Below are 17252 nucleotides of genomic sequence, written 5' to 3' on the forward strand. Positions count from 1 at the left end.
AAACAAATATGTAGCCCGACCACCTTGGGCACCTGTTCTCAGGATCTCCTGAGGGCTGTGTCATGAGCCATTGGTCACTCATATTTGGCTCAGAATAAATCTCTTTTATATTTTACAGAGTTTGACTCTTTTTATCAACATACCTAATATTCACATGGCTTGTTTCCTCTATTCTTTGGCTATTTTTCTGAGATTATATAATTTAATGTGACCATACTGACCATTTAAAACATCATGATCTCATCCTCATTTCTGGTACTTCTTATCACAGTTTTTTGCTTTACCGTTCTCCATAACAAATATCACCGCTTGACCTAAACTATATTTTTTATTTATTTGCTGAGTATCTTTTTTCTCCCTAACTAAATAGTAACCTTGGTAAATGCAATGATTACTATTTGTTTTTCACTGCTATCCCATCATTATGTAAAAAAATTATTGGCCTAACAGGTGTTCGACGTATACTTGTTTGATAAATGAATAAATTACCTAATAACAAACAACCTGACGAGATTTTTTTAAACATTGTAGACTCTATATACATGATTTTCACTTTTATTTGTGATAAAACTGAAGCAATTGGTTATGAAAATGATTTAGGAATACATTCACAATCTGGTTTCTCATAATGGGAGTTTACAAATGATGAATATGCAAATCCTCTTGAATGTAAGATCCACTGAAAATAAAACTGCATATGCAATTAACGGAATGTCGGCTATAAATGAAGCTAAGATTGCACAATAATGATTACCATGAAACAATTAAAACTGTAATTTTTGTAGATTCATATAATAGCTACAAATCTTCTGTCCCTAGAGCTACATAAATAAATATTGGTCACAGTTCAATTAAATGTTGTATATTATCTCTAATTTGTCAGTATTTATACAAGACAAAAAAAAACACCCAGAAGTAATATAAACAAAAATAGCAAAACAGTTGAGTACAAATTGCATGGAATTAAAAACGGAGATTGTGTCAAATGTATTAAATTTCTTTTGCCAGTGTCTACCACTTTTACTGCCTTTGGCCTGAAAACTGGAATTTATAACCATAAAAAGAGTGGTGTATGAGTATGTATTTTGTCATGGTATGCATAAACTGTCAATCAGTTGAGTCTCCTGGACAGCTCTTCTTATTGTAGTGAATTAATCCCAGAGCTCAAAGCTATTTAAAGATGTCAGTTATTTATATTCATGTTAATTCTCCCTCTTTCCCTCATTTCTCTCCTCTCACTCTTCTTCTCTTTTTTTTTTTTTGAGACGGAGTCTCACTCTGTCCCCCAGACTGGAGTACAGTAGTACGATCTTGGCTCACTGCAACTTCCACCTTCCAGGTTCAAGGGATTCTCCTGCCTCAGCCTCCCAAGTAGCTGGGATTACAGGTGCATGTCACCACGCCTGGCTAATTTTTGTATTTTTAGTAGAGATAGGGAGTCACCAAGTTGGCTAGGCTGGTCTTGAACTCCTGACCTCAGGTGATCCACCTGCCTCAGCCTCCCAAAGTGCTGGGATTACAGGCGTGAGCCACCGTGCCCAGCTCTCTTTCTCTTATTCTTATGTTGTACAACAGTCTGGCTGTGGAAAATTATTTTAGGGGTTTTCAAATCCTCCATCAATGATACTCAATTAGTAGAATGAAGCTTTGCCAACCATTTCAAGGTCTCTATACCATCGAAGTCACATGTCTAGGGCTGCCATCCTTCAAATCTTATCTTGCACAAACAGGTTAAATGAAATTGTCCAAACTCTCTCAGAAGGTAGAAAATGAAGCCCATGTCTCAAGGCCTTTGAAATAAAAGTTATAATTGACATCCACTTTTTATTCCAGAGGTTTTAGACAATTTGTCAATTTTCTTTAATTAGTAGTGATTTCAAGGAACAGTTACTGTCTTTTTTAAAGAAAACTGGAACCTATTAAAATTAAAAATGTTCTTAATTATTTAATTGGATAATATATACGCATCATTCAGATTCTAATAAAGGGATGGCTAGTGTATGTGAGGCCTTTACAAATGAGACTAAGGCCAAGTCCTGAAAAATCAATCTAAAAATATCCACAGAATATTCACAATATTCTGATTATGAGCCACCACATGAAATCTTTATATAATTTAAAATCAGCTGTTTCTATAAGAATCTGTGTTATTTAAGAATCAGTGTTATTCAAGAATCAGTGATTAAACAAGTTCTTATTTAATCACAAGAGCAAGCCTTGTTTTTTTCTTTTCATACTTGCTACTTTGGTAAAATCTAAAGTGATCCTCTTTTCAATAAATGTACAATAAATTTTCATAGCTTGGATGGGGCAGAGGTTAGTATTGATTGAAGATGTGGAAACAGTCTAAATAATTTCTCTCATATTAAAAAATTAGTTTTATTGCCCAACTTGCAAAGTGTTCAGAAACTGTGAAAAAAACTAAGTAGTTTTATAAATTAAATAGTTAATATACACATATATATATATGCACACACACACATATATATTTTTTTTTCTTTTTTTGTTTGACATGGAGTGTCACCCTGTCATCCAGGCTGGATGGCAGTGCCATGATCTCAACTCATTGCAGCTACTATCTCCCAGGTTCAAGCAATTCTCCTCTCTCAGCCTCCCACAGTAGCTGGGATTACAGGTATGAACCACCACACCTGGCTAATTTTTGTATTTTTAGCAGAGATGAGATTTCAGCATGTTGGCCGGGCTGGTATATTTTTACAGTAAAGAGAAAATAGATATGGTAAAATAATAGTTTTGTTTTCATAAATAACAGTATAATAAATAAGCTATACATTATAAACTTCCTCATCATCAGAATTTTTCCAACTTTAAAATTTGGTCATTTCATTTTCAAATTTATTTATAATTTACTTATACTAAAGTTCATATTTTCCAGTATTCAGTTCTATGAGTTTTTTTTTTTTAAAGAAAAAAAAGTTTTTATTTTAACTTTGGGGTACATGTGCAGGTTTGTTATATAGGTAAATTCGTGTCATGGGGGTCTGCTGTCACCCAGAGTATAGACCTCATATTGGGTGTCTCTAGACCCCCCAAGAAGAGGGAGCATATGGGAAAGTCTCAGCATTAGTCAGGAGGCAGAAGAAAAGGAGTGAAATGTGGGCAAAAATCTTTCTTTTGGTTTCTAGGAGAAGCAGCAGGCAAGGCAAGGTAAGCAAGCCTAGGCTGGCTAGTTTGAATGATAACATCAGGCCCTAGGACATAGAAACTGTTTCTAGTTGTCTAGAACTTGGTTATTATGGGCTGAATTGTGCCTCCCAAAATTTCTACGTTGAAGTGCTAACCCAAAGTAGTTCTGCAAGTGACTGTATTTGGAAATTTGGCCTTTACAGAGCTAACTAAGTTAAATGAGGTAACCAGGGTAGGCCCTAATCCAATATGGCTAGTGTACTTGTAACAAGAGTTTAGGTCATATTCAGGTATAGAAGAATGACCATGTGAAGACACATGGAGAAGATAGCCTCCTATAAACCAGGAAGAAAGGACACAAAACTCAATCAATCCTGCAGACATCTTGAATTTGGATGTCTGGCCTCAAGAATCATGAGAAAATCAATTTCTGTTTTTTGAGCAATGCAGTCTGAGGTACTTTGTTATAGCAGTCATAACATAGTAATACACTAGCCCTGGGGTGTAGGACAGGTGTATGGTGGCCTGGTGTGTGAAAGCCCAATAATAGAGGAGGTGGTTGGAGATGAGGCTGTAGATTTGTTGATTTATATTTGAAAAGCACACTGGTTAATTCAAAAGGGTGAGTTTTTTACTATCTCTAGGAATGAGCTTACCCTGTGAGACCCTTCAAGGCCCCAGATGCCACTGCATCAGAATACAGAAAAAAATAACAGTTAACACAATCGCTTCCTAGTCTCATTAAAAAAAATTTTTTTGAAAAAAAATTAGGAGACCCATTGATTTGAAGAAAGAGTAAAACAAGTCTTTTCAGGAAACCTATATATATATATATATATATATACACACACACACAAATATACATATATTTTCCTCCCAGGATGGAGTCTTGCTTTATCACCCAGGCTGGAGTGCAATGGCATGCAATCTTGGCTCACTGCAACCTCCACCTCCAGGGTTCAAGCGATTCGCCTGCCTCAACCTCCCGAGTAGCTGGGATTGCAGGCGTGGGCCACTACACCCAGCTAATTTTTGTATTTTTAGTAGAGATGGTGCTTCATCACGTTGGTCGGGTTGATCTCGAACTTCTGACCTCAAGTAATCCACCCATCTCAGCCTCCTAAACTATCATTTCTATAAACCAAGAAGACTTATCAAAAGGTAGCTATGTTAGAACTTAAGTCCACTCATTCCCTTTTTTAAAGTCCACTCATTTCTAAATACAATATTTCTGCTATAATATGACAAAAGCACCCACATGTCTAATAAAATATGGCAAATGCTTGGCCCACATTACTTCTTCTTCAATAAAGCCACATAATATAGCTTGAGGACCTAACTTTATTTTTCAGACTAAAATAAAAACCTAGAAATAATATAATATACTGAGCATAAATGTAAGTACTGTTAAAAACATCTTCCCATGATATTTTACTTAAATCTTCTTTTTTATGGAATGGAGCACACGCGTCTCAGAAGGATGAAGTCATCATCCCAAATCCCAAATATTTGGCATTTGAATAACTGCACATGTTCTTTGTCCATCATTTGGTCATGAATTAGACAGGGTAGGAACTATGCATGAAGGCACTTGGAATTTAGTCATAGAGATAGATCAATATTTACGTGTGTGTGTGTGTATATGTGTGTGTGTGTGTGTGTGTGTGTGTGTGTGTGTATAGGGGGTGGTAGTGGCAGTGTAGAAAGATTGTCTATAAGGGAAAGCTCCCCACACAAGAAACCTCAACTCAGCCTGGGAGTATAAATGGTGGAAGGGCATATCAAAAAAATAAAGATAGAAGAAAGAAAGAAAAGGAAGGAAGAAGGGAAAAGATGGAAGAAAAAGGAAAGGAGAGGAAGAGGCCATGGGAGGGGGAGGAAGGAGGGAGGAGAAATGTAGCAGGCAGGACAGACAGGAGAGCAAGGGGGAGAAAAGGGGAAAGAGAAGGGAGAGAGGATAGGGAGAAGAAAAATGCGTAGAAGAAAAAGAAATAAAAGAAAAGTAATGGAATGAGGCTGTCAGACAGAGGAAAAGAGGTTTGGATAATACCCAAGAATTAGAAGACACTGTGTTGCTGAACTCACAAGTAATTTGTTTCGGCCAGAGTATGGAATTCTTGGGGGAATTATGTAGGAGGACATTGGACTACTGAATACGAGCCGTATTGTGATGAGCTGATGTCATGATAAATTATTTGAATTCTGTCCTGGAGGCAATAAGACTTACTGATAGATTTATGAGAAATGGAGACCTGGCCTTATGGAAGTATCATCTGTTGGAAGTTGATTGTTGAGTAGAATACATTAAAACTGGAAGAAAAAAAATATCCCATAGGAAAAAAACAATGTGGGCTTGAACAAAGTCAGGGTTGAATAATAATAGTAATAAATAAGAGAAGAAAATTTAAGAAATGAAGTAGGAGATTCCCTCAGTATTTTTTAACCATATTGATATAAGGGTGAAAAAAAGAGAAGAATATGTAAAAATGACTCTTAGCTTTTTGAGTGAGACAAAACAACTGCCACTGACTCAAACAGGGAATGAACGAGAGGGAACAGATTTTGAAAGAAAATTGGAATTTACTTCTAAACATGTTGATTTTCAGTTTCTGTAGCAAATATGTTGGCTCACTCCACTCATAAATCTATTCCCCTTGCTTACCTCTATTCCAAAGGCTAAAAGCTAAATATTCAGTTTTGTTAGCCTTCCTAGTAACTAAAGTTATCCAGATAAAATAGTTAAGCCAATGATGTGGCCAAAAACATTGCCCCTTCTTATTTCTGCCTTCTTCCTGCCCAAAATTTGAGATGTACAGGCCTTCAACAATCATCTTATGGCTATAAAGTCACAAGCATAAGGCAGTAAAGCAAATACAAAAAAAGTAAGTTCTTGGTCCTTGACTTTAACAGTATTGGGGCTGATGAAACTGCCATAATTATCTCCTCCATTTCTGTAAGCAATTTAAGCAAACTTGCCTGTTTTCTTGCATCCAAATGCAAGAAGCCCTACGCCTACCCTCCATAGAAATTGGATTTTCTGATGACAATGTCCAGAAGATGCTGGACTGCATGTCTCCGATGCTCCCCCACCACCAACCCTGCCCCAACCACCACCACCAGTACTGCATGAGACTAAAACTATTCATTCTAGTTAGCTGGGTTTCTGCCCCAAGTACAATAATCAGTGTAATACCAGACCTTGTGGTTCACAAATGCTAGTCCTGTCCTTAAGCCTGGCTCTACTGGTTACACACACACACACACACACACACACACACACACACACAGAGACACTATCCTGAGAATCTTATTTAAAATTCAGGCTCCATTCACAGTGATTCTCATCTATCACTGGAGTGAAGCCCAGAATCAATCACTCCCCAGTGTGATTCTGATGATTAACTAGGTTTAGTCTGTTATGACAGTGCCTGAACTTGACTAGAGAGTCCCGTTTGGCAATTTAATGCTACTTAATTTTACAGTCTCTCACATTTCTGCCATTTACCAAGTGCAGCCCCAACCAAATGCCAGTCTCATCCCATAATGCTTTATGTTTTTCCTCTATTATTAATCTTCATGCTGCTGTGTTTTCCTCCCAAAAACGTAAATATGCACTCAATCCTTCTTTATTTGGAAAACAAAAACAAAAGCAACTACCTGTGTCCTCATCTTCAAATAACATACCTGGTGACCACATCTGAATCCTGGATTTCTCCATAAGAAAACCACTTCCTTCACAGATTTCCCAGGAGATGACATCGTTTTAATTTGTCCCATAAAAGGCAACACCTAATTCATCTAAATCCCCAATGTTGCTTCAACACAAATATTTATCTTTGAATGTGTACAAACATCTTGGCTCATGATATTCAACTTATTGTCCTTTGACATACATGTAGGTCTACTTTCCATATTCATTGATAACTTCAGCCTTAGATTTCAAAGTCCTCCTCTCCAGTCTAAAAGCTTATCATGTTATGTAAATTCCATATTCATGTGAAAGGCTCAGACAATATATGAGCCTTAAAATTTATTGATGTCTCGTCTTTAGTAAATTTCATTTCCACACCACCTCAAATACATTATGGTTATAATGATGTCTAGAACAATTGCCTTAGAAATTGCAGATGCTCATGTTTTTGTATTGGATCACAATTTTTCTTTGACTATTCAGCTTTCCGAAGCCTCGCTTATACTATGATTGCTTTTAAACTTCTATGGTGATTTTATAGAGCCTTTTAAAATACTACAAAATTGGCATTTGTCCTCTGAATCTATATGATGGTATATCTACTTGGTCTTTGTCCTAATATGTAGATTATGGGTAATTACGGAAATGGCTTTGGTTCCCAGGGCCAAAGATGGAAAGAAATTTATGTCTAAAATGATAGCAGAGCCTTATTACAGGCCGTCTCAACTCCCAAGCACCACCGAAGAACGTGTGTTTGTAAATTTGTAATATAAATACAGTTTCAATGGCAACTACCAATTCCTAACTTCCCTACAGTAAGAAAGTCCAGTCAAGAGGTGATTTCTTTGTCTTTTTCTCCTCTGAATGTGATTAGCCAGACTAGCTAATGATTAACACTAGTACACTAGTCAGGATCATCTCGTTTGACAGACCCTGACTTCTGCACAAACTATAAAATTGATATATATAAAGACACTGCTGAAGGGATCAGGGTCAAGAACCAGATGTCTCATGAAAACTAAGCTGGCTTTGCTGTGGACCCAGGAATACCATGCAAGGGACCAGAAGAGGGAGTATTAGAAAATATTTAAGTAGCAAATCAGTCAGCAGTAGAGCTTGCATTGCCTTCAGTTAACCGCATCCCTTTTGGTAAGTCCAATAAATGTTATTTTATAACAGTGAAAAGGCATTGAGGATGATACTTTAATTATTTACTTATAGGTATGAGGCAGGGGGATTATAATCTGTTCCCTTAAAGTTCTCTATTTCAATTTATCTAAATTTAAATGTAGCATATAATGATTTCTTACCTGAAAAATGCTAAGCACTAAAAATACAAAAGCGAATAAGCACTTTACAGGTTCCAGTGTTAGGAGGGGCTGTCATCAGCTCCTATAAAACCCAGGCTTGGTCTAGATAGCAAGAAATATCTTATCTGTAAGCTTTTATACTAACAGAAGAGATGTTAAAAACCCAAGCACGGACCGGAGTGATGTTAGCAAAACAACAGACTACAGGTGCCTAACGTATTTTCCCTCCATCAAAAAGGACTAAAATAATGAATAAACAAGCACATTTTGACTACAGTAGTTGAGGGCAAGCACCAGAGAGTTGCAGGGGAATGGCAGTGACCCTGTAGAGCATGGAGACTCAGGATGGATTCACAGAAAACGGAAGAAAATATCCTGTCTTTACTGTCCTGTCTCCCCAGTTGGGATTAGCTCAGAATTAGCAGTAATTATCCTTGCAGAGAAAAGGTAAGCCGGAGACCCCAAGTATCCCCCATCAAAGATCAGTCACCAGTTTTTGGTGCTATAGAACTCTGTGGTCATTACAGGCCCTAAGCCCAGTCTAATGTCACTGCCAGGAGTTCCCATGGCTGCACTGCTCCAAAGAAGGAGACCATGTTGTGACTTCTCTTCCCAAGATCTACATTGCTATTATAAAGTGCTACCTTGAGACTGGAGCCATGACTACAGTGCATCTTGCTCTGGGGTCCAGTAGCCCTGCATCTCCCCAACCATGAGGATCTGCTGGTACTACATTGTGCTCCCACTTGGTAGTGTACCATTCTCCAGCCAAAGAGCTACAGCTTTCTACTCTTGTGAATAAACTGCCAGTAGGCACGCCAACCTTCCATTTCCAGTGGCTGCAGCACACCATTCCAGCTATTTGAAGCCTATACCTAGTGGTTCTGCTGCAACCCCAGTGGCCAAGCTCATGAGATGCCTTGCCCCACAAATGATAGGCAATCTTGCCAACCAGGGAGGCCATGCCTGACCTGGAGATGCAGCAGTCCACATGCATCCTTGTGTGTGAAACAGTCTGACACCATGAATATCAGCAAAGATGCCACACCCAACCTGGGAGTGGAGTAGCCCTGGCACACCCTCAATACACAGAACAGCACAGCAATTCTGTCCCTGACAGGGAGGTAACGCTTGACCCAGTAACAGAGCAGCTCTCATGCACATTTGGCATGCAGAACAGCCCAGCATCCCCACCTCCAGTGGGGAGGCTTGTCCAAGGAGCTGCACAAAGTCCTACAACTTAAGCCAATGAGATAGATATTACCCATGTTGATGACAGCTGAAAAAATTGCTCAGAGACTACACTACTGCACCCACCTGGAACCAAAGTCAGTGTTCCCTACCTAACCAATACTCTAAAACACATGTGCAAAAAAAACAAAAAAACAAAAAAACAAAACATGTATGCAGCTAAGGTATCTTACCTAACCAATACTCTAAAATAATTATTCCATTAGTTGCACAGATATCAACATAGGGAAACAATAAATATAGAAAAGCAAAGAAATGTGATATCACCAAAGAAACATAATAACTCTCCAGTACCTGCCCCCCACCAAAATGGAAATTTATAAATTGCCCAAAATGGAATTCAAAATAATAATCTTAAGGTAACTTAATGAGATAAAAAAGAATATAAACAGTTCAACCAAATTAGAAAAACAATTCATGAGCTCAATGATTAATTCAACAAAGAGATATCATTTATAAAACAGAAATCTTGTAGCTGAGGGCATAAACAATGAAATAAAAATATACAATTGAAAATGTCAATATCAGACTAGAAGAACAAAGATTTTCTGAACTTGAAGACAAGTCTTTTGAAATAACTTAGGAGGAAAAAAAGAGATAAAAAATAGCAAGCAAAGACTATGTGACCTATGGGAAACCATTAAGCAGACAAAGTTTTGCATTATACAATTTCCAGAGGGAGAAAAGATGGAGAAAGTCACAGTAAACTTACCTATTAAAATAATAGTTAAAAACCTCCCAAGCCTTGGAAGAAATATGAACATCCATATCCACAAAGCTGAAAGTCTCTATCAGATTCAATGTAAAGGTGTCCTCTTTAAGACACATTATAATCAAATTTCAAAAAGTCAAAGACAAATAGATAATTCTAAAAGCAGCAAGAGAAAAGTATTAAATCCTATCTATAGAAATTCATTAGAGTATGAACGATTTCTCAGCAGAAACCATGCAGGCCAGAAAAGAATGAAATGATATATTCAAAGTTCTGAAAGAAAAAGAAATTGCTAGTCAAGATTATTCTATCTAGCAAAGCTTTTCTTCAGAAATTTAAGGAGAAAAAAGACTTTTACAGACAAGCAAAAGTTGAGGGAATTAATCATCGCTATACTGGCCTTACAAAAAATGCTTAAAGGAGTTCTTTAACTGGAAGTGAAAGGATATTATTACTATGAAATCATAAGAAAATATAAAACTTACTTGTTGAGATAAATTTATAATCAAATCCAAAATATGTAACTATTGTGATGGTGTTATATAATCTTTCAAATCTCTAGGATAATGAGTAAAAGTCAAAATCGTCAATGATAACCACAGCCACAACATGTTGTTAGAGAACACATAATATAAACAGACATAAATTAAGGTAACAAAATTACAAATTACAGGAGGAGAGTAAAATTCTAAAATATTTGGATGCCACCAAACTTAAGTTGTTACCAGTTTAAAATTGTCTTCTATAAGATTTTTTAAATGTAAGCCCCATGGTAACCACTAAGTAAAAATTACAGCAGATAAACAAATGAGAATAGGAAGGAATCAAAGCTTATCACTATAGAAAACCACCAAACCACAAAGATAAACAAGAGAAGAAAGAAAGAAAGTTCTACAAACTAAGCAGAAAATAATGAATGAAATGAAAGGAGTAGGGTCTCATCTGTCAATAATAACATTAAATGTAAATGAATTAAATTTTCAAAAGATGGATGAGTGGGTGAGTGGATTAAAAAACAAGACCCAATTACATGCTGTCTACAAGAGACTAACATCACCTGTAAGAATACCCATAGACTGAGAAAATAAAGGAATGGAAAAAAAAAATATTCCATGCAAATACAAACTAAAAGAGAGCAGCAGTAGTTATAAATATATCAGATAAAATAGGCTTTAATTTGAAAACTGAAAAAAAAATGATGGTCATAATATAATGATAAAGGGATCTATTTGGAAAAGGATAAAATGCTTATAAATATTCACCCAAAACTAGACCTCCCAATATATAAAGCCAATATTATTAATCTATAGAAATAGATAGACTGTAATGCAATAATAGCAAGGGATTTTAACCCTCTACCTTCAGTAATGGACAGATCATTCAGACAGAAAATGAACAAAGACACATCACATTTAAATTGAACTCTAGATCAAATAAACCCAAAATACATTTTCAGAAGACTCTACTCAATAATTACAAAGTATACATTTTCTCAACAGCACATGGAATTTTATCCAGGATATATCATATGTTAGGCCACAAAACAAGTCTCAAGAAATTTTTAAAAATCAAAATCATATTAATTATCTTTTCCAGCCACAATGTAATAAAACTAGAATTCAAAAACAAAATGAACTTTGAAAATTATACAAATACATGAAAATTAACCATACCCCTGAAGAACAAAATAAGCCAATGATGAAATTAAAAAGAACATTTAATTATTTCTTGAGGCAAATAAAGATGGAGACACAACCTACCAAAACCTATGGGATTTGCAAAAGGAATTCTAAGAGAGAAGTTTATAGCAATAAATCTCTAAATCAAAACATTAGAAAGATCCAAAAGAAACAACCTAATGTTATACTTCAAGATATTAGAAAACACAAGAAACTAAACCCAAAATTAGTAGAATGAAATAAATAATAAAGATCAGAGCAGATCTAAATGAAATAGAGACTAAACAATACAAAACATGACAAAGAAAAAATGTTTGTTTTAAAAAAAGATAAACAAAATTGACAAATAATAGCTGAACTAAGTAAAAAAAAAAATAGAAGGTGCAAATCAAATGAGAGGTGAAAAAGGAGATATTATGACTAGTTGAACAGAAATGCAAAGGATCATAAAAGACCATTGTGAACAACCATATACTGGAAAACCTAGAAGAAACAGATAAATTTCTGGACACATAAAACCTACTAAAATTGAAGAAATAGAAAATCTGAACAGATTGAATCATAATAAAATGTCTCCCACCAAATAACCCAGAACCTGATGGCTTCACTACAAAATTCTAGGAAACATTTAATAAGTAACTCATAACCTCTCACTCATATGTGAGAGCAAAAAAAAAAAAAAAAATGATCTCATGGAAATAGAGAATAGAGCAATAGATACCATTGGCTGTGAAGGGTGAGTGGGTGGGAAGGGAATATAAAGGGAGGCTGAATAGTGAGCACAAACATATAGTTAGATAAGCCCCAATATTTGATACCAGAGCAGGTATATAGTTAGCAACACCATATATTATCTTTCAAAACAGCTAGAAGAGAGGGTTTCAAGTGTTACTAACAAATAGAAGTGATAAAAACTCAAAGTGATGGACACCTCAAATATCCTGATTGATCACTATACATTCTATGCATGTAACAAATTGACATGTACCCCATAAATATGAAAATCATTTCACTCATAGAATAAATAAATAAATAATAACAATTCTTTTCAAACTATTCCCAAAATAATTGAAGAGGAGGGAATTCTTCCAAACTCAGTCTGTGAAGCCAGATTCACCCTTGTACCCAAATCAAACAAGAACACAATATGAAAAGAAAACTACAGGCTAATATCCAAGATGAACATAGATGCAAAAATGTCCAACAAAATACTAGGAAATAAAATGCAATAGCAACTTACAAAGATTATTCACCATAATCAAGTTGGAGTCATCCTGCAATGGAAAGATGTCTCAACATACACAATTAACAAATGTGATACATCACATCAACAGAATTAAAAACAAAAAAAATACATAATTTAAATAAATGCAGAAAAAGCATTTGATAAAGTTTAATGTCACTTCATGGTAACAAATCTTAACAAGTTAAGTACAGGAAAAAACATACCTCAACATAATAAAGGCCATATATAAAAAGCCAAAGGAGATAAGTTGAATGCTTTTTATCTGTGATATGGAATAACACAGGAATGCCTTTTATCACCACTTCTATTCAATACAGTACTGGATTCCCAGTCAGAACAATCAGGCAATAAGAAGGAACTCATATTGTCCCTATTGGCAGACAACATGATCTCATATACAGAAAAGCCTAAATATTTCACAAAGAAACATTTAGAACCAATAAATAAATTCCATAAAGTGGCAGGATATAAAATCAAAATACAAAAATCAGCAGTATTTCTAAATTATAATAGTAAACTGTTTAAAACAGAAATCATAAAAGCAACATAATTTACAATAACTACAATTAAAACAAAATATGTAGGAATTAGCAAAGAAGTAAAAGATCTCCACGATGCACTTACAAAAAAATTATGAAAGAAATTGAAGCCAACACACACACAAAATGGAAATATATTCAATGTCCATGGATTGGAAGAATAAATATTGTTAAAATGTCCTTACCACCCAAAGCAATTTACAGATTAAATAAGATCTCTATTAAAATACTAATGACATTTTCACAGAACTAGAGAAACCAATTCAAATATATTTATGTAACCACAACAAATCTTGAATATATAAAGCAATCTTGAACAAAAAGTACAAAGCTGAGTCATTATGCAATCTGACTTCAAAATGTACTTTAAAAAACAGCATGGTATTAGCATACAAACAGACACATAGACCAATGGATTAGAATAGAGAATACCAAAATAAATACATACATTTTCAACCAATTGATTGACAAAGGCACCAAGAACACACACTGGATAAAGGAAAGGTTTTCAATAAATTCTGCTGGGAAAATTGAGCATCCACATGCAGAATAATGAAACTAGGCCTGTATCTCTCACCAGATACAAAAATCAAGGCAAAATGGATTAAAGACTTAAATATAAGACCTGAAATTATAGAAGTACTAGAAGACTTAAGGGAAATGCTTCATGACATTTGTCTGGGCAATGACTTTTTTGGACAAGAACTCAAAGGATAAGCAACAAAAGCAAAAATAGAAAAAAAATAAGATTACATCAAACTGAAAAGCTTCTGCACAACAAAGGAACAGAGTGAAGACACAACCTACAGATAGGAGTCAATGTTTGCAAACTATGCATCTGATAAGGAGTTAATATCTAGAATACATAAGAAACTTAAAACAACTCAACACCAAGAAAACAAATAATCAAATTTTTAAAAGGACAGAAAACCTCAATAGACATTGATCAGAAAAAGACAGAAAAATGCCTAGTAAACAGAATATGAAAAAAATGCTCAGTATCATTAATCATCAGGGAAATGCAAATTTAAACCACAATGAGATATTATCTCATACTTATCAGAACGGCTATTACCAAAAAGTCAAGGTTAACAAATGCTGGTTTGGATGTGGATAAATATGAATCCTTATATACTGTTGGTAGAAATGTAAATTAGTATAATCATTATATAGAACACTATGGAGGTTCCTCAAAGAGTTGAAAATAGAATTACCAAATGATTCAGCAATCCCACTTCTGGGTATTTATCCAAAGAAAATGAACTGAAAGAGACATAATTTCATTCTCTGTCAAAGAGATTTTTGCATTCCCATGTTTATTGCAGTACTATTTACAATAGCCAAGATATGGAATCAACGTAAGTGTGCATGAATGGAAGAATGGATAAAGAATTCGTTTTTATTTAACCATAAAAAAGAATAAAAGTCTATCATTTGTGACAATATGAATGAATCTAGAAAATATTAAGTGAAATAAGCCAGACACAGGAAAACAAATACCATATTATCTTACTCGTTTGCAAAATTTTCAAAAGCCTATCTTACAGAAGTACAGTGTAGAATAGTGGTTATCAGAGGCAGGGAGGACAGCGTGGGTGATGTGTATAGAAACTTCTCAATGAATATAAAATTACAGATAGGAGGAATAAATTCTGGTTTTCTATTACACAGCAGAGTGACTATAGTTAATATATTGTGTATTTCAAAATCACTAGAAGAGAGAATTTCAAATGTTCTTATTACAAAGAAAAGATAATTTTTTTTTAGATAATGGATAGGTTAATTACTCTGATTTAATCATTACACAATGTATACATGTGTTTAACGTCACACAGTATCCCATAAATATGTACAATTATGTGTCAACTGAAAATAAAATAAATCTCTTTAAAAACAAAGCACAATATCAAGATCCTATGGTCTCTCTTAAGTAGATGAAGACATCTTTTCTTGTTTTGAAATATTATTTACCACAACTAACATATATTTGTACCAAATTGAACTCAGAAGCCTTATCTATAAAATAGCTATCTTTATTCTATCATGCCATGATAGAACAAAATTTTTAAAAAATAAAAACCTGAAATATATATATGACTGATTATTTTTTATTATTATGCTTTATATTTTATGCTATTCTAATTATAATCTTAATATTGAATTGTTTTGGGAATAATATAAATAAAAAATAGATTATCATTCAGTTAATATAATCAAAGGAACAATATAAATAAAATTTTGCATCTGATACATGTGGCTTATTGATGTGTCAAAATAGAAAATAGATTATAACTCTCCATTTTGTATCTTTCAGCAGAATAATCAAACCAATTGTCCAGGAAGACAATTTCAAATCTATGGAGGCTAGTTTTCTCCCAGTCTCCTAAAAGGCACAGAGTTCTCTTGTTAAGATTTAACTTTAGCCACTGTAAACATTGGTACAAGATTTCAAGTCTGAGACTAAATTATCCCATTCAGTTCTTTACAGCATCAGTCAGTGAAAAATAACCAATCTTCCCTTCTAGTATAGATCCAGTCTGTTACACAATGTGTTAGAACAATGAAAAATATCCCACATGAAAATATCAGACAAAACAGCAGATTAAATCCATTACAATGCTCAAATTGCACTGAATTCTTTATATACAGTAAAGATCAAAATGAGAGAAAAAGTTCTTACCATTAGCAGGCAAACAGCCTGAACTGAAAGATACATCATCAATAGCCATGACTCTATCCTGTTCATCAGTTGAAGCCATTTGACCTTGAAAAACAACCTGCACAAGAAAAACAAAACAAAACAAAAACACAAAGCAAGGAACATCACTTTCTCACAGTGTTATAAAAGAGAACTTGCAACAGGAAACATGTCACTCTCTAGAAGCACTTGGGTGACCATGTCAATTCTAGGTGCAAAGAAATCAAAGCAAACACTCTCAAAAACAAAGGAAATGTAGGGTCATCACTGTATCTCAAATGTCCAGCATAGGGTAGGAACCTGTTAGTGAAATGCAGCAATATTCACCCGGATTCTTCCCTACAACCATCTCAAGTGTTCAGTTCCTATATGTTCATACCGCTGTGCATTTACCAGCTTTCGGATCCGTTCTCCATCTTGAGTCCAGTTCTTGGCATCTGCAGTTTTGTCCCATATTCCCCTTTGGTTTTCTAAATCTTACCCACTCTTGCCTTAAATGTCATACTCATGCTATCCTATTGCACATTTTCTGCCATTACATAAACATTGACTAGGAATGATTGTTCTGTGACTTATTGTTAAAATGACTGAATGTGACTCATACCTGTAATCCCAGCACCTTGGGAGACTGAGGCAGGTGGATCACTTGAGGTCAGCAGTTCAAGGCCAGCCTGACCAACATGGTGAAACCCCATCTCTACTAAAAATACAAAAGATTAGCTGGGCGTGGTGGTGGATGCCTGTAATCCCAGCTACTCAGGAGGCTGAGACAGAATTGCTTGAACTAGGAAGGCAGAGGTTGCAGTGAACTGAGATTGTGTCATAGCACTCTAGCCAGGGCAACAAGAGCGAAACTCCATCTCAAAAAAAAAAAAAAGGAGAAAGAGGTGGAGGAAGAGGAGGAGGAGGAGGAAAAGGAGAGGAGGAGAAGAAAAAGCTGGTAGAGGAATAAAAGAATGACTACTCCATAGTCAAAGCA

The 17252-nt window shown here is 35.0% G+C and overlaps 1 protein-coding gene across 1 annotated transcript in view; it reads right to left on the reverse strand.

The window, feature by feature from the left end:
• Nucleotides 1-17252, reverse strand: part of MALRD1 (MAM and LDL receptor class A domain containing 1) — a 609315-nt gene that overhangs the window by 539157 nt on the left and 52906 nt on the right. Inside the window, exon 5 of the mRNA XM_064368444.1 lies at nucleotides 16256-16352. Within this exon, the coding sequence (XP_064224514.1) occupies nucleotides 16256-16352 (97 nt within the window). The remainder of the gene's footprint in view (nucleotides 1-16255; nucleotides 16353-17252) is intronic.

Source organism: Aotus nancymaae, unplaced genomic scaffold (assembly GCF_030222135.1).
Source record: "Aotus nancymaae isolate 86718 unplaced genomic scaffold, 86718_ANA_hifiasm-v0.15.2.pri h1tg000077l, whole genome shotgun sequence".
NCBI classification, from domain to species: Eukaryota; Metazoa; Chordata; class Mammalia; order Primates; family Aotidae; genus Aotus; species Aotus nancymaae.